The sequence below is a fragment of the Lycorma delicatula genome, chromosome 3 (assembly GCF_047948215.1).
Source record: "Lycorma delicatula isolate Av1 chromosome 3, ASM4794821v1, whole genome shotgun sequence".
In the NCBI taxonomy this organism is placed as follows: domain Eukaryota; kingdom Metazoa; phylum Arthropoda; class Insecta; order Hemiptera; family Fulgoridae; genus Lycorma; species Lycorma delicatula.
Genome location: NC_134457.1, coordinates 170,680,113 through 170,699,125, shown reverse-complemented (window position 1 = coordinate 170,699,125; position 19,013 = coordinate 170,680,113). Strand labels below are relative to the sequence as shown.

The following is a 19,013-nucleotide window of genomic DNA, read 5'->3' as shown; positions in this document are numbered from 1 at the left end:
ATGTGTTGTAGTAGTGTATCTGAAGTTGCGCATGTGAAAATTTAAAGAATATTTCTTGAGTCGTTCTTGAATTAAACTCAACTTAAGGTTCAAATATTTTGGTTCGAAAATATCCAAAACTACTATATCAATTTTATTGAAATTTATATATGCTGTAGTAGTGTATCTGAAATTATACATGTGAAAATTTATTAAATTTAAATTATTTAAATTATAAAGATTGGTTGAGTCATTCTTGAATTGCGATCAATTTTGAGAGGAACAACTTGAAGCATAGTTCATTATAATAAAGCAGAAATGGCAGACCTCTATACCCAGCGGAAAATATAATTTAAAGATGAAGGGAATACATGTAGGAACTACAACAGTTTAACACAGTCAAATGATGTTCTCCAAAAAATTATATTGAATTAGAAGAGGATGAAATTGGAACAGTAATCCTAAATTGGAAGTTATACAAAGAGTAAAAGAACACGAAGAATGGAATTCCTTAGAAACAGATGAGCTGCCATTAATGTGATGGGACTGAAGACTTTCTTAATATAACCATGATTCTTCCAATCCCCAAAAAGTATAGCGATTGGAGATTAACTAGTTTGATTTTGCACTTAGCAAAGATACTTCTATAAACTCTGAGAAGAAGATGGAATAGAAATATGGAGTGCGTAGTACAGAAGAGTGATAGGGATTCAGGAAAGGAAGGTGTACAAAGGATACAGTTAGGTTAGTAAGAACTATTGGTGAGACTTTTATAAAGATTAGAAAACTAAAATTAGAAAACTCTATGACAAAATATTGAATGAAAATTAATGTTAGGACAGAACAGAAGTAATGAGAACGTAAGACGCGGTACAAGAAAAGAAAGGACTGAGCAAGTAAAAAACAGCATAAATATTTAGGATACCATGTTAAGACCGAGAGTAAAGTTGAAAATAAAATAAAAGAAAGAATAGCAATGGCTAAAGAAGTATTTAACAAAAATATGAATATGCTTGATGGCGTTAGACTTGAAGAAGTGTCTTGTGACCTGTTAGATCTGCATAAACTTATATGCGAATGTGAAACATGGATAATAAGGAAAAAGAAAAAAGAAGGGTAGAGGAATTTGAAATGCAGCAGTAGAGAAGAGTAAATGAATAAAGTAAATCAATACGGAACAAAAATTAATGTTTAAATCTCATACGCTGACTTTCACGATTTTCCATGTATGTTTACGAAGATGATTTCATTAGTATTATTTTTGTTCAAAACTCAAGTAAACTAGTCATCATATAATACATCCACCAGGAGTTAATTTCAGATAAAAAATGTGAGGGTAATGAATTTACTTTACTAATTTCCTTATTAACCAGTCTGCTTTTTAATTACGCTTCTTAGCTGAATATCTTCTCATTTGAAAATATCTTATACATAATATAAAATTATACAATTATAAATAAATAACCATAACAACTACTTATTTAACTGCATTATCACACTCTACCATTCTCTTGTATGTACGTAAAAATATGGTAATGAGTATATACTCCTAAGTGGATCTAAAAAAAAAAGTAAAATAGTTTTTATTTGAAAAATTATTCAAATATAATATTAACAATAATTTAATAGAGATGGCCAGAAGAAATCCAGACCCTTAGAAACAGTTACACAAAATTTTATGATCTTTTATTTATGAAATGTTTTCAGATATAACTTACCTCTAAGAAATTATAAGGTCTATTGCAGTGAATAATATTTAATGTGTTATTTCAATAATCGTTCAAACGTTAATGAAAATAGTTGCAATTATTTTTCTTTTTTTTCAGAAAAAAACATTAATTCTTAAAATATTTATTCTTCTCTAAGACTATAAATATTGAACTACGAACATAAAATCGATATCACAGAGAGGGACCACCCCTTAATAACACATAAAACTACGAACGAAACTGAGAGTAGTGATTTAGCAGTTGAAGCTCGCGTATAAACAAATAAATCAAACGGAATATATATTTTTTAAACCACTGCTTTTTTTTTAGGTTTAATGTTGTACACACAACGCATCGCCAGTTGTATACAAATTTTCGAGGGAATCTATTGTTTCCTAAATGTGTTTTGTTAAATTTTAAATTTTATAGGAAACGTATAATGGATATAATATAATACATAAATACAAAAAGAACACTTTGTAAAATACGAGGGTAGGTTTATTTTAATTACTAATGTAATATAGTCAATAAAAAAATATTTAAAAAAGGTCATATAATCGGTTCTGATACGAACAATAAGCAGGCTGCATGTTATATTCTATAACAATACCCTACTGCCGAGAATGCAATATTTTGTTAGTTGGAAAACGCTGTTACCACTAAATATAATGAATTTAGAAATTATTGAATATTGATTCGCTCCATGTATATACCATCTCTATTATTTTTCATACAATGTTTTTTCAATTATTTTCAGAATTTAATTAAAAATATTTTTTATATACTAATGAAAGAAGTATTATTATTATTTTTTTTTATTAAGTTTTGTTGGCATGAGTGATGTTAAAATAAATGAAATGACAAAGCGGAAAACATACAGTTTAACTGCCCTTACGGTATGAATCAAAAATATTTTGCACGCTTTTTTTAATCTACTCTATCACGCAGTTGTCAAAATGAAATATATAATAAGAAGCATTAAATTTTAGAAATATGACGTAAATGTCATTGTTATTTTTCTTTTCTTTTTTTATAATTAATTTAACAGGTTTAACAGTATATTTATACAAGCTGGTTGAGACATACCATGAAAACAATTCACATAGTATTTTATAAAAATTTGTAATTTTGCTTTTGATATATTATATAATAAATATGTTCAGACCTACTGTAATACCAGATCCCAGATTTCATCTTCAAATAATATTACGTTTTGCCATTTTTCTGGTCTCAGACCGACCTTTCTAAATTCCAGTATCGTTAAGTACTGCCTTAAGTAAAACATATTGTAATTTAATTTTGAGTTACTATAATTTTTGATCAGATTAAAATAGCTAACGTTAACCCCTCATACAAACAGTGATGATTTTGAAATTATATTAAAAATAAGAATCAAAATTCATTATAATAACAATAAATTAGGGTAAATCAAGCCCATCAATGTAACCTAACCTATTCTAACATTATTTCAGAATAATTTACATATAATTTTGACACATTTTTGTTGGTGTAAGGTACGCAAAGAATTGTTTATTTAGAAAATATAATTTGAATTTTTATTTTAACATCGATAATAGAATGAAGTACTTAATGCGTGGATAAACTTATGAATAGAAAAATAAAAAATGAGATAAATAGGCCTGTCAGATCAGAGTTACATAGACATATGAAGAGTTGAACTTTACATCAAAGAAATAATATCTGTTAATAATTATAATAATAATAATAACAGGTAATAGGTATATTATAGTAGTAGTAATAAAAAAAAATATTTTAAAACATAAATGTTCAATGTTACTGTTGTCAGCTCTTAAGAGAAATGGAGCAGCAGCAGTCTCCTGTGGATCCTGGAGTGAAAGATAAATTAAAAATTTTCTGTTGGAAGATATTTTAAGAGAATTTAAACGTTATTTCTAAGTTGGGTTTTTTATTTTGTGTCTTGTGAGCGGGGGAAAATCGGAATTATTAAGTTATGTTTATTGAGAAACCTGGTAAACGTAAAAAATGTATTAGTAGAAGAATTTAACTATTAGCGTTTAGAAGCACATTTTAACAACAAAGTTGATTTACAGTAGTTTTCTTTTGTTCTACCACTTGGCAAACAACCTATGATAACATTTTTATAGACGCAATAAATTTTTTCATTTAGATTATTTTTCTGTTTAGCAAAGAGTTTTTTAAACAATCTATTGTATCATGTTTACTGTTATATTTTTTATTTATTTTTTTTTTAATATGTTTTAAGATTATTTTATAAATTCACTCATTTATTACAATAGTTATGAAAAAACCCAATCTACTAAAAAAAAATAGGAGAAAGGTCTAATCAAAGGTTTTAAATTTTATAGGTAAAAAATTTTAAATATTTGTTAAAATTCAGTATAATACATGCGTTCGTTCGGAAAGTTGCTCTGCATTAGAATTATGGAAGTGTAATGGCGAAACTTTCTTAACTATAACTTAGTATTTTTTTTTTCATTATTTTATAGAAATGGATATTACAATAAAATGGATAAAATATTTTGAAAATGACCTCCTCCAACATCGGTACAAAAGTGCACATGTTTCGATTTGTTTTCAAATGCTTTAACCAGTACGTATTCCGTTATTGCGGTTTTTAGTTCGTCAATCGTGCGTGGTCTATTGCGATACACAGCTTGTTTCGCTGCCCGCCTAGAAAGTAGTCTGCGGAAGTTAGAATCGGGCGATCATAAAACAGCACAATAACGGTCACTATTATTAACTGTATTATCAAAAAAGATTAGATCCACAATGCGCGTTCTACTCACACCAACCTAGATTTCAATTTTCGCCTTGTAAACATTGTTCATGTAATTTATGGGAGTTAGTTGTCAACCATAATCGTGTATTTTGTGAATTAATATAATCTCCCAGATGAAGCCACGCTTCATCTTAAAAAACGTAATGTCGAGGATGCCTACGCAATTTTAGTCAATAAAACGTTTAAAAGGTCAATAAAAAGTCAATAAAACGTTGCTGTGCTAAGTTACACATTGATTTTGATGAACTTTCGGTTATAGCGTCCGAAATATCAAGCAGCTTCTGTTCGTTTAGTTTAGCTGGTCTTCCACTTCGATCAGCTGTTTTCAAAAGAGTCTGTTACCCGAAATTTTTCGACACGAGTTCGAACTGCACTGCGATGAGGAACAGGAGTATTTAAAAACGTTTCATAAAACTTATGCTTCACTAAATCAGTATACTTCTCACCTTCACGAAAGACGTGTTTAAAGAGAAAAATACGTTCCTCTACTGAAAGAATCAGTACGTTTCTCTCAACTGGTGATTCCGATAAACGAAACTAAACGAAGCACGTTCAATCACAACTCAACACCTGACGTCTTGGTCTATTACTGAGCAAAGCCCAACGAACACACACAGCAACCAACCTAACACCGAAAGAACATCATTATGAAGCATACTGCCCAGTAACTTTCCGAAACGCTTTATAAAAAAAAAGTGTTTTTATTGTGAAAGAATTTTAGTTTTTACAAGAAACCAGCGACACTTAGTTAATGTTAAAATAATTTTTAGGACTAACCAGCAACGTTTTTCTCGAAAAAATTGTATTATTCCCGAAAGTCTAAACTGCTTGAGATGATTATTTAAAAAAAACACGTTTAATTTTATTCATTATACAAATAACTGAAATAAATTATTTTAGTAAGAAAACGAAAAAGAAAATTATTACCATAAGAAAAAGGATATTCCGTGAATAAATAATATCCAGTTTCTCATTGAAATGTGTGCAATCATGTCTTACGATTTGAGTATATTACAAAAATAATTTTTTTAAAGGAAAATCTATTAAATATACGAAGTACAAAATTCAATCATTTTAATCCAATTTTCAGTAATTTTTAGAATTTGGAATTTATAAAATTAAGGTTAGGAATTGATTTTGTTTTATTTAAAACGGCTAGTTGCCACTTGTAAAATTTTCTGTTGAAGATTTTGATAATTTCATTATTGCACTAAACCAATTAATATGATAGTAGAAATTATTTTACTAGTCAATTCAATAGTTACGAAAATATTACCTATAATAAGTTATATACCAATAGATTTTTTATGGCCAATTTAGGATAAATTGGATTTCAATCCACCGAAGCTGGAATAAAAAAAACTGAACAAAATTAAACAGTTTTTTAAAAAAATAATAGTGCTCGTAATGTTATTAAGTCTGATAAATGATACGATCGATGGCTGTCCTCAATATTATACAATATAGAATAATGTACGTAATTTAATTTAAAATATATGAGATTTTATCTTTTTGTAATAGACATTTTTTAACCATATTTCTACTGTTGCAATTTTAAAAATATAAGAAGCCGATTGATTTTTAAAGATTTATTTGTATTTTTATTTCTCTATAGCGGACTATGCTATTTTATGTTCATTAGGTTAATGAATTATTTGTTGTGATAAATGGCAACTAAATTTAATACAAATTAATTTAATACAAATTAATTTAATAAAAAAAGTTCAGTGGCCAAATATAAAAATTAACATAACTTATTTCAGTGTAAGTGATATGCTATACAGTTTCCATAGAAAGGAATATATAATATCATACTCTATGTGCGCGCACGAGCGCGCGCGTTCGTGTGTATATGTATGCATTATATATGTGTGTGTGAAATATTGAAAATATCACGAGGTCAAAAGATCACAGATGACAAAGTACGAAATGTATAATGTTAATGAGTTTTTAAAGAGTGAAACACCTCTGCTATAAGTATATTAGATTATATATAATATTGAAAATGCCATTCTATTAATGTACGCAATAAGTTTAATTTTTGTTTTAAATCATCCTGAATTATTCGGTGTTCCTTCAAGTACCAAATCTCATATATAGATTTTTTTTAAGTGTTTTAAATAACGAAAAAATTTAACACGATTTTTTTTCAATTTTGATGCTGTAATTCTTGCGCCTCGAAATTTATTATTTTTTTTAATACATTCCCAGGGATAAATTCATAAAGAAATTCCTGTAATATGGGGATAGGTTGTTTCCTTTAGAAATGGAAAAAAATTATTTAAAATCTGTTTAATTGCCCAGTTTCTTGACATATTTCACTAAAAGAATTTTGAGCAAGTAAATCATAGAATAAATATCATTCAGAGAGGAAGACCTCGTTTAAAAATATATTTACAACAAAAAGTGACACAAATTTTTTCTCTTTAATTTTAGCACGATTTTTATTCGTTACAATCTATTCTCAGTAAGTAAAACAAAACGTTTCTTCGGTAAGGGATCGAAGCTTCTTAAAAAGATTTATGGGAACAGACGTTGTTCGATATTTTAAGGAGTCTTTAATTTTGTCTAGTCTTCTTACGTATTTATTTTTATTAAGTTATATCCGGAGGATATAAATATTGAACAAACTTTTTCTTCTTCAAGGGAATTGCCCTCTATAAATACCTTTACATTAAGATATATGTAAACGTTAAAATTATTTAAAATTTTTTTTTTTTTTTTATAAGTAATAATATTTAGGGTTGATATATTTAAACAAATAAAATTTAAAAAAATTGTTTGAAGTGTGAATTATGGATATAAAAGGTTTATGTTTAACATCATTAATAAAGAAAAATTTCCCTTTGCAATAAATTACTTTTATAATTCCAGGAATTAAAAACTTAGCTCGCAGCTGGTTAAACTTTCTATAATTAAAATTTAATAACTTGCTAAAAATCGGTTTCTAGAATAATTATTATAATTTCAGAGCGAATACTATTACCTGAATACTAACGTTTAATTTTTCTGTTTTTTATTTGACTTTACTATCTTTTTTTTTCCGCATAAATACTGAATTATCAGTTTTTACGTGTGAAAATTCCTGGTTCACAAAATACCTCATTTCTTTATGGGGTTTTTTCAAAAAATACTTCCCACAAATAATGTGATTTTTTATCAATTTTCCCCCAGAATTTACAAAACCCTGGTACGAAATAAAAAATATATTTCCTAAAAAACATATGGGAAATATTTTTAATTTTTAGTTTTTAAAACTTAGTACAGATAAATTACAAACACTAAATAATTTAAAATGTGTATTTACGAAGTAAACTTTATAATAAAATAAACCGACTTAAAAAAATTAAGTAGGAAATACGGGCCATAACAGTTATAGGTATCTTAATACAAGTCACCCCTATCTTCAAGAATATCAAGCACGCTTACTACGGAAAATGAGGATTGAAATAGTTTTCTGTTGTCTTCTTTAAACTGAATAATTATTCCATGTTAGTATGTCGAACACAACCAACTGCAGTTGATATTTAACCCTACAAGCGACATCAGTCTATTCACCGCAGGAATTAATTGTTAAGCGAACATCATTACTATCAGTGATGCACCTCTGACTAATGCCATCTTTACCTCGGTTGCTTTTCACCCTTAAGAAAGGTTGGCATAGATAGTGACAGCAACAAATTAATGTACCCTATCCGTGGCAGTACTGGATTATGTACGATGACTACATGTAACAGAGAAATAAAAATATTTTTACAATTTTTTTTCCCCACTTCTAAAAAGTCGCCAAATTAAAAACCAATCGTTATAAACAATTTATTAATTCTTACTCTGATACAGACTTGTCGAAAATTAAAGAAGAATTAAGGAAGGGTTATTGTTAACTTTTCGATGCAGTCATTTTTATTTACTGTTTTCATTTATTTTACTTTTATTTTTATATAAGAAATAGGTTCGTTCGCTCACAATAATACGAAATCTTGCGATAAAAAAAGTATTAAAATGAATTCAGAGAAATTATGTAGATAGCCCACTTTTAGACGAGGGCTAAGATATTTTAGAAAGCTAGAATATCAGTTAACTTTTAGCGTAAGTTTTTCAACTTACTTATTGTCTATGAAGAAAATATAGATTTATTTTAAATTTCCCACAAAGTACCTGGAAAAACTTACATCAGGACCACCAGAGGTAGTTCCTGTATAAAAAAATTTGTTTAAAAATTGTAAAAATAATTATCTTGTAATAAAAACATTTAATAAATAAACAGATACAGGTCGAATTGAAAGCCTCCAATTTTTGAATAGGTTGAGGGGTACATTATAATTTTGGAAACTTCAAAAATTGATCTTTCGTAAATTTTCAATAAGAAAAAAGATTAATTGCTTTGTTTCGTATCTACCTCTTATCCTCTATTTGTATCCGTATGTCTTTGCGTATAATTATTACTGTGAATTTACTCTTTCTTCCTAATTTTTTCCCCATTTTCCTCGGTATTAAATCACTACCAAATTTTTTCTAAAATGGTAGCTAAACGATATCATGAAAAATACTTTATAATTAATAAAAATTTATATCAAGAATTTTGTAAAAAATATCTTCAAGGGCTAAAAATATGTGGAACAATTTACTTTTCCATTAAACATTGTAGAAGTTAAATTCTTTTATTTTATGCTTTTTGAAAAATAGTAATTAAGACTATCATATATAGTGCTTTTACACAAAAATTATTCTTTTCCAATAGGTTTTGGATGCTTATTTCATATTATTTTGCTGTTTATTTTTTTATAAATTTAACGAAGGGAATAAATTCCAACATATATTTTTTTCATTTTTAAAAATATTTACAAATGTTTTATTTAAACACTTCATGTCAGCTTTAGTTTACAATATATTTTCGGTTCCTGAATACCGCGTAACGCCTGAACAAGCAGATATAAAACCTAATTACTAAGTAATTTGTTTTACTTTAATAAAAATGAAAAAATATTCATAAAAAAAATTACGTAGTAAAAATAAAAATGTTACGAAAAGTATTTTCAACAGAAAGTTACTTAATTTATGACTAAAAATGGTAAAAAAAATAATTTAGTACGTTTTCCTCAAAAAATTCAATAAGCTTGTTTTAAAGTTTTAATATTTATAAATAAATAATTATATATATATCGTATAGATACGAGGTCTGTAAATAAAGTAATGAGACTAGTATTTTTTTTGGCAGCTAGTGGCAACACTGTAAAGTTACTATTAAGCATATGGTTATATGAACAGCTGATTTATATTAGGTATTAATATTTTTAGTCTACTGTTACCACGTAAGAGGTAAACAACCTTTTCGTGAAACGAGTTTTTGTTATGCATTACAAAAATGAGTGATACTTATTATGAGCAACGTTATGCAATCAAGTTTTGTGTTACACTCGATGAGAATGTTACTGAATTTTTTTTTAAATTGAAAAGGGTGTATAGAAAGGACTATCTGTCACGAGCCCAAGTTTTTAGGAGGTTTAAAGCGTTTTCAGATGGCCGGGAATCAGTTGCGGACGATCCACGCTCTGGAAGACCGTCAAGGCCGTCAAGACGGTCAAAAAGTGATGAAATTGTTGAATGAATCAGAGACTTGATACGGTGCGACCGACGATTTACTGTCAGAATTATTGCAGAATAATTGAATTTGAAGCATACCACAGTACATCAAATTTTGACAAACGAATTGGACGTGAAAAATCTTGTGCAAAATTGGTCCCAAAAAACCTCACTATTGAACAGAAAACCAACAAAGTGTGCTGCGATCATCTAAGGCGAATTGAAACTGATCCTGATTTTATAAAAAATTTTATTACTGGTGATAAATCTTGGATGCTTGAGTACAAACGTCCCAAAAAACCAAAAAAGAGCAAATCAGAAGTCAAAACCATGCTTTAGACTTTAAATTAGTATGTTTACCGAGAAATTCTTGATAGACTGCGGAAAAGAATTGCCCTCTGCATGAAACCAGCCATCAAAGACAACTGGATGCTGACAATCATGACAATGCACCTTATCACACTGCATTCTCAATTAATGAGTTTTTGGCAAAGAAAAACATTCCTGTAATTCCTCAACCACCTCATTCACCTGACTTGAGGCCCTGCGACTTTTTGCTGTTCCCGATTTAAAAAAAAACACCTCAAAGAACACCATTTTGGAACAGTAAACACAAAAAAAAAATGTAATCACCATCTAAAGGATATTCCGGTTTCTAACTTACAACACTGCTATGAAGCGTAGGAAAACCGTTTGAAGCGTCGCGTGGCTGCCCAAGGGAACTATTTCGAAGGTTATAGCCAATATATAATTGGATTGTAAATAAAAAGTTTTTCTGAACCAGTCTTATTACTTTATTATAGACCTGTATATATATATTTATCTGTTACCCGCCGGGTTGGTCTAGTGATAAACGGGTCTTCGCAAATCAGCTGTGATTTCGAAGTTGAGAGTTCTAAGATTCAAATCCTAGTAAAGACAGTTACATTTATACGGATTTGAATACTAGATCGTAGATACTGATGTTCTTTGGTGGTTGGGTTTCAATCAACCTCACATCTCAGAAATAGTCGGCCTGAGACTGTACACGACTACACTTTAATTACACACATACATCATTCTCATTCATCCTCTGAAGTAATCCTGACAGTGGTTTGGGAGTCTAAACTGAAAAATATATATATATATTATTTAAAGAAGAAGGAAACACTTGTTTGTACGTTAGCAAAAATCTCAAAAACTGCTAACTAATCGCTACCAAATTCTAACAGTAGCCTTATTATGTAATCTGAAGTGTCAAAGGATATATTAAGATGAAAGATTATTTATTATAATTATTTTAAAAAAAATAGAACCGACATCAAAATGCACTAATAAGTAAGAAATAATTTCGTCCAAATTCTTAATTCCTTAGACTTAAAATAAATAAAAAAATTGACAGCGACGGGAAACGCAAGTAACCATATACCGCGGGCGAAGCTGTGGTTGGGAGATAATACCTTAATATAAAGCAGAAAGTTTGTTTGTTCTCATACGAGCGAGAACTAGCCTACTGTTTGCTTTCAATTTTGCAGGATACATTCATGTTATCCTAGGAAAAAGTTTAACCCATAAATTAAGGTCCTAGCCCCCTTGCGGGTGAAGTTGTGAATTAAAGATTCTCATTAAAAGAAATTAATGCTTTTACTTCATTCTTATATTTTTGTCACCATGGCAACAGAAAAAGTTATTAATTTTTCATCGTCAAAGGGGTGTGTACTTAAGCGAGCAAAACGATCTCTGGGGCCCTGGGGCATGCCCCGGGAGGCTCCGAGGAGCCACTGCGTCGGCTCTGGGATCCGCATGGGCTCTGGGGTCCAGATGGTGGAGCCCAATCGGCTAGTCTTATATATATTTTTATTTAATTTTTTTCCGAATAAAGCTGATAAATTTTAAAAAGCCAATATTTATTTCGTTCTTGGATTTTTTACCTATAACTTCCTAAAAAAAAGCCAACATTAAACTATTAAATCAATAATTAAACTATTCTATAAATAAATAAAACATTTTTTTTAACAAGTTCGGATATGATTGCATAGTAATTTTACATAAGGTTGATCGATTAAAAATTTCTTTAAATTTAAATAGAAATTTGATTTCTATTGCTTGTCAACCAACTGAAAATTTAATAAATTCTTTTTATGCAATTACTGACAGAATAGTTGTAATTTAGATCATTTTTTTTTACGTTTCAGAGTAAGATAAAATGCTCAAGTACTGTAGAACTATGATGTTGTAGGCTTTCTCCAGCAGATAACGTGCTTCTGTGATTTTATTACGTAAAATTGACAGTAACTTTACGATTACCGTAATGGTTGGATCTCAATTCTATTCACTTTTTCAAAATCGATGTTCAAAGGAAACGGAAGTACGTATTATGACGCTGCAAAAATTCGATTAACTGACTATGTTCCGTTTTATCTGTGTATATTTCTGGTCCGTTGATCGAGTTTTAGAAATTCCATTTTTAATGGAATAATATTTTTATACATAAAAAACAATTTTTAAAATCCTACTAGTTATGGTTACCAATTAATCAATAAGTATTTTATCATAAGGCTGTTGGTTTTTTAAAACGTAGTCTTATTTATTTAATCATGAGAGTATAATATACAGAAACAAAGAAAAAACTAATAAAAAACAAAACGTCAATTAAAATTAACAGAAAACAAACTACATTTCTATTACAAAAGAGATAGATTATCTTACACAGAAACCGACATGATTCCTAATGGAAGTATCATACTCTTATAAACTGTAGTGGCTCCAAAGATATTTATACGTCATAACTGCAGCATCTTGAAAAGATTAATGTAATGTCTAATCGCAATAAAAAAAAAAGTTGCCACCGGCTTTTAATTCTTCCTTTAAAACGACGTCCTAAACTAAGGCGCATTTCTTTCTTTGTTTCCATTTAAGTATAACATAAATAAGTCAATACAAATGTAAGAGGGAAAAACAGAGAAATGTCGCTTCTGGTAGGCTAGTCGGTATAGTATTACGAAGGTTCCAGGATGGATTCCCGGATTTTTATGAAGGTATTTCCATCCATTTCGTTGCCAACCCGTAAAAGTAAAACCCATGAACCCATTAATAAAGAAGAAAGAAAAAACAATCATCTGGTTGGAATTTAGTTTTCATGGATATTAAATTATTTATATACTTGTAATTTATTTATTTATTTAATTATAAAGTATTTATTTTTGACAAAAACTTATCATAAACAGGAGAATTTACCGACATACATTTACAAAAAAAGAGAACTGAAACTCTATTAACTCGACAAATTATTAAATGTATAGTGATTTAAATATCATGTCTTGTCAAACATACTTAGCAGAAAAACATACAAGCTCATAGCATATAATGAAATACGCATTGATCAAATTATAAGTAGACATTTTAGATTGAATCTGCCTACAGATTATTATAATGTAATGATAATGTATTATAATGTTAATTGATATATTACGCGACTCAGATATTTCAATGTATTTTACATAAATATACTTATGCAGGTTCATAATTTTAATTATATACAAAAATACTAATTTTTATAATTGGATACTACATTTACGATACAATTATAAAAAAAAAACACGCTAATCAGAATGAGCATCCAATTACTCATTTATAGCTCAATTGCACGAGCCCTTAAGAGAAAATAAGATTTTCAACAAAATAATAACTACTGTCATCCTTAAAAGTAACAATCAAATAGTATTAACATTGTTTTTAAATTTTATTAAACAATTTAATCTAAACTAAAGTTAAACAAAAATGGGAATAATAGTACTTCAAAACCGTTAGGACGAAGGTCATATTTTTTTCCCAGAACTGTTGAATTGAAACTTATCCTGCCTATCTTGTCTGTCCTGCTTTTGGATTTATTAAACAAATCATTTAATAATTTGGTTTAATTATACATTTGACTTGTTAATAAAGTTTCCGTTTAGTTTTTTGTAAGTCGATGTTGCTAAGTCCTGTCGTTGTTTACGGTATGTTTTAATAAGTTTTCTGTAAAAAATAAATAATCTATGTATAAATAATTTAATAACCGTGAAAATCCAAAGTAGAATTTTTTATTTAGGAAAAGAAAGAGAAAATTCTATAATTAAAAAATAAAATAAATTCTTTACTCGAGATCATCTACTTACTTAATAATTGAAGAAATAGCATCGTGCAAAAACCAGCAATAATTGCGGCTAGTTGTAAAGCGCCGGACTGTGTATTGTTGCGTTCTCTTTGAAGTACTTCAAAGAAAATAACGTAGAGAAGAGTACCGGCGGCCATTCCTTGAAGTAAAACCGGCAGAAGAGAATCGGTCGACTGCGTTATATCTTCTTCACTTAACGCGATACCGATCCCGATACCTATAGGCGTAACCATAGCGAAAGTAGCCACGTAGACGACTATTAACGGAAGTCTTGTATCGGAAGAAACCAATCCGATACCGACACAGAACGCTATAACGAATTTATGCGTCGCGATCGCCGCGAACATGTACCACACGTTACGAACAGATTTTTCCAAACCGACTGCTAGTCCTTCGAATATCGCGTGAAATGAAAGCGCTAAAACCGCTAATAATCCTCTAAAAGATTTTGCGACCACCGTCGTCTTCGAATAGGAGTCGTTATCGATATGTCCTTTAAAACCTACTCTGGGTTCATCCGCTAACGGTCCCCCGGTCATCCTGATTTGCGCATCTAAAGGAGAATGATCGGAAGTTTTCATATCTACTACGGAAATCTGTTCTCGTAAAAATAGACCCTGAGTGCTGGCTGTGACGCTCCCGTTACCGCTTCCCCCGGCGCTTTCGGTGGACGATTCTGTTTTAGTTACCGCAAACTGACTGTTTGCCGTCGCAGGAGACGGTGATAAGCTCGCTCGTGGAATGATGCCGGCTCCGTTAACAGGCGCGTGGTGATCCCGGTGATGACGATTCATAGAGCAACGCCGTAAACTCATCGTTCTGTGCAAGACCACTTCTTCTTCCGCTTGATCATGGCCGTGCCTATCCAGCAACCAGTGTACCGATTCTTCTACTATGTATACGAAGAAAAACCCGCAACAAAACGCGATATCAGATACGCTAAGATTGCTGTCGGCTAACCAATCCGGCATTTTACCGGACTCTATTAAATGTTCCACGCCTTCTCTCACTTCCGGTTGCAAATGGAGAAACGTTGTGAATAAAAGAACACCGCCGCCGTAGCAAAGTAATAGCGAAATGATAGCCGGTTGTTGTTTACTTCCGCCTTGTCCGCTTATCGTCACCTTTGAAGTTTTTTTATATCTCAACCAGGTAGCTAGTTTCACCGGCACCATTCCCAGCAAGAAAGAAACTAAACCTAAAGTAATCATCGCGACGACCTTTGTCGGTATTAAGCCGGCTGGCGAACCAGCGCTAAGGTGAAGTTCTGGTAGATTAGAGTGCGAATGAGTGTGATTTTCCATATCGGAAACGGTCTCATCCCGTTGCAGATAAGTCGCTAACGTCGTCATATTTTTGCAGTTATTGACTTTAAGCTGTTTATTTATTTAGCCTATAAATGTTTATTTACAAAATTATGTAATTTTAATAATTTCCCTTCTTTAGACGTAAAACGTAAGTAATATGATAAGCAGATCAGATATGAGAGCGGTTTAAGTTTTTTGTGTTATAGTAGATGAACCTTAAACTTCTTCACAAAAGATTAAAAGCGTCCTACTATGTTATACAGATTTGAGTATAGAATCAAGTTTGAGTAAAGAATACAAATAATAACAATAGCCGGTTTATAGATTAATAGAAGCAAGTTTTTAAAAATAAAATAAAACAAAACGGTTAAGTTGCCAGTTTTTGATAGATAACCTATAGAAATTCTTGAATCGATAAGAAAAAATTATAATTGTAAAAAACGATAGTTTTCATATTACAAGTTAAGTAAACATGCACTCACTAGCACAAACACACGCACATTGTTTTTTTTTTTAAAACACACAACATTCGAAATTATACTTATTGAAATATACAAATTATTATAAAATTCAATGTCATGGTTATAACACGATACAGAAATGAATAAAACCGCCAAAAGATCGTATCAGTCGATTACAAAGACGATAACAAGCTACCGAGCTACCGTGCAAGGCAAACTCGCACAGAAGACTGAGCGAAGACCGCTGCGTTTGCGTCAAGTGTATTATTCACACGGCGACGTTATTCTCATAGCTTACCCCCACTTTTACCCTAGTCACCCCACCATGTACGTCTGTATAGAGAAAGAAGTACGTCTGTAGAGCAGCGGTCACCTCTTTCCTGAATAGGTTCCTACTTCACGAAGACCGATATCAGAAACGATTCTGGGAATTACCTTTCTAATATCAATGACGATCTATTGTTAACATTTATTTCTGAATAGTTATTAACCGGTTTTCGTTCTTTTTCTATTTTTCTTTTATTGTAATATTAAAAATCATGGAGTTGTAAAGAAAGATCTTTCGTTAGTGGGTGTTTAATTATTATGAAATTAGTTAATAATATATATATATAAGTTTGTGTTTTATATTATAATATAGTTTATAATATAAAATATATAATAGTAATATCACCTCCGTAACACAAGAAAATAACTATAGTAGGAACTATATCATCAGTACATCGTCCTAAAATCATCTAATTGTAGAGCTACAATACAATACAGTAAACACTAGAGAGGTGATTTTAGGAAAGATTTATAAGGTACAGTTCTTTTCTGTTTAGAAGAGTACAATACTAAACATATATAACAAAAATAATCAACACAAAATATATAAACGCTAAAAGTATTACTAAATACGATAAAAAAATGTACGTATAACATAAACATAAGAAGACAATGCAAATTAATACATTACGGAACAGAACAGAAAAACTTTATTCCTCAATATACATATTTGGGTCTCGCCAAGGTTCTAAGCCTTATCAAGAAGTACCCATTCAATACAATAAAAACACATTAATGATGTAAAATACAATTACAGAACAAAACACATAAAAAAGAAAAAACATGTATTATAAGATTATAATAAAAATACTGTTAATTATTAAAAATATTTGGTGGTTACGATAAAAAATATATATACTTTAATCGAAACAAAAATTTAAGGATTTAACTGTTTGTTGTTTTAAGATTAAGAGATATTCTAGATCTTTACAGTTTTTCAGATGCTGGCCATCAACATACTTGTTTCTTAAACGAATTATAATTTGTTGTAGCTTTCATTTCGGTAACATATATAAACCGGGAACAAAAACTTTCAATGACTTTCTACCATATTAATTATTGTATTTAAAAACAATAAATAGATCTTTTATACCTAGTTTGATAAATATTTTTTTTTTAATTCATTTTTCATATGGAAAATATAAATCAAAATTACCTGATAAAAACCTACATGTGATAACATTGATACAGCATTAAAATAGTTTCTTCTTTTTATCATCCGATTATTATTTTAATCCGAAATTATTTTAATTACTCTATTCTGAGTCATTAATTTTTAAGAAAAGCTGACTATTTTCAGCATACAAAAAGAAATCAAAATTTGTTTTGTCAGCATTATCAGGGGTTTCTTTTTGTTACATAAAATTGCATTTTTTTCTCTTAAACTCATGTTTAAACTTTAAAAAAAAAATGTTAATTTTCTGTATAAATGAATTATAGGCAGTTATTTGAATCGCTTACGTATGTTTTTCTTTTAAATTAAAATTTCCATAAGCTGCTAATTTCTCTGAAAAGCTCTTTCTTTCATAGTTTATCTTAAATGTCAATCATCTTCAAAAATTCTAAACTTAAGTCTCGATTCTTTGTATTTTAGGTTTCTCTGTTCATAAATCTATATTTGATATTACAGCACTAATAACGTAATTTTTTTACTCTTGAAAACTCTTTGTTTTTTTTTTTTTTTAATATCATGCTGAGCTTGAAAATTCATTACAATGTTATCGGTAGAATGATTCTCCTTGTTAGTTATCGAAGCTACATCTCTATACGAGAAAACCAAGGAATTCAAAGAAACCTGACCCGTGCAAGGTTTTCATGATTTAAAACTATTAAAATATTAATAGAGGAAAACAAAACAAACAAGTAATTAATTATATGTTACCGATTGTAAATGTAAAAATGCGAACGCATTTCTTCCTGTTTAAAACTACATGTATTAGAGTTTTTAATGAATTTTAACATAATTCAACGGTCTAGTGATTATATTTTATTACTACATAGTCTACCAGTCTTAATAAACTTTTAAGGAAAATAAAACTTAAATTAATATTTAATTTAAGAAGGCCCTACCTGATTCTTAGGACGTCTGATATTCATCGTTGTTTTTGTTATAAAATAAAATTTAAAAAATTTATGTATTTTTCATTAGTTTTTTTTATAATTGTCAGAGAGGAAAAAAAAGTTGTTTCCTCTACCGAATAATGTAACATAATCCAAATAAACGTTAATTCTTTTAAGACCGTAATACGAAAGTTAACATTATAGAACGTTAGAAAAAAATAATATCGCAGTTAATTATATACAATGACCAAAGTTCAATAATACGGTTATTCAGATCTATAAATAAAAGATAATATACCTTAAACTATATTTTAAGGAAGCTCCATCAGAATCACAGAAGATTAGTAATATTAGCTGATAAGATGAGATGTAACTTCATAAATTTACATAAACTAAAAAGTTTAGTAAAACGTATAATGCTTTTTTTACGTGAAGACAGGTCCCCTACGAAGCCCTTCATTAAAGCATGCAACATCTCATGTATAGGAAAAGCAATTGTATAAGTGTTCCAAGTAAAGTTTAATACTTAACAAAGAACTAGAAATAAACCACAGGAAGAAAAAAGAAACATTGTCATCAATACCAATATATGAAAACAACCCTTTAGGGTTATTTTCATATATTGGCGAATATTTGTTGATAAAAATAGTTGTAATTCATAGATTATCA

General features: G+C 29.5%; 1 protein-coding gene across 1 annotated transcript in view; it reads right to left on the bottom strand.

Moving 5' to 3' along the window:
* The window catches only part of LOC142322206 (zinc transporter ZIP1-like), a 163,829-nt gene extending 147,587 nt beyond the window's left edge, over nucleotides 1-16,242 (bottom strand). Inside the window, exon 1 of the mRNA XM_075361013.1 lies at nucleotides 14,190-16,242. Within this exon, the coding sequence (XP_075217128.1) occupies nucleotides 14,190-15,540 (1,351 nt within the window). The 5' untranslated portion in view covers nucleotides 15,541-16,242. The remainder of the gene's footprint in view (nucleotides 1-14,189) is intronic.
* Nucleotides 16,243-19,013: the final 2,771 nt, after the last annotated feature.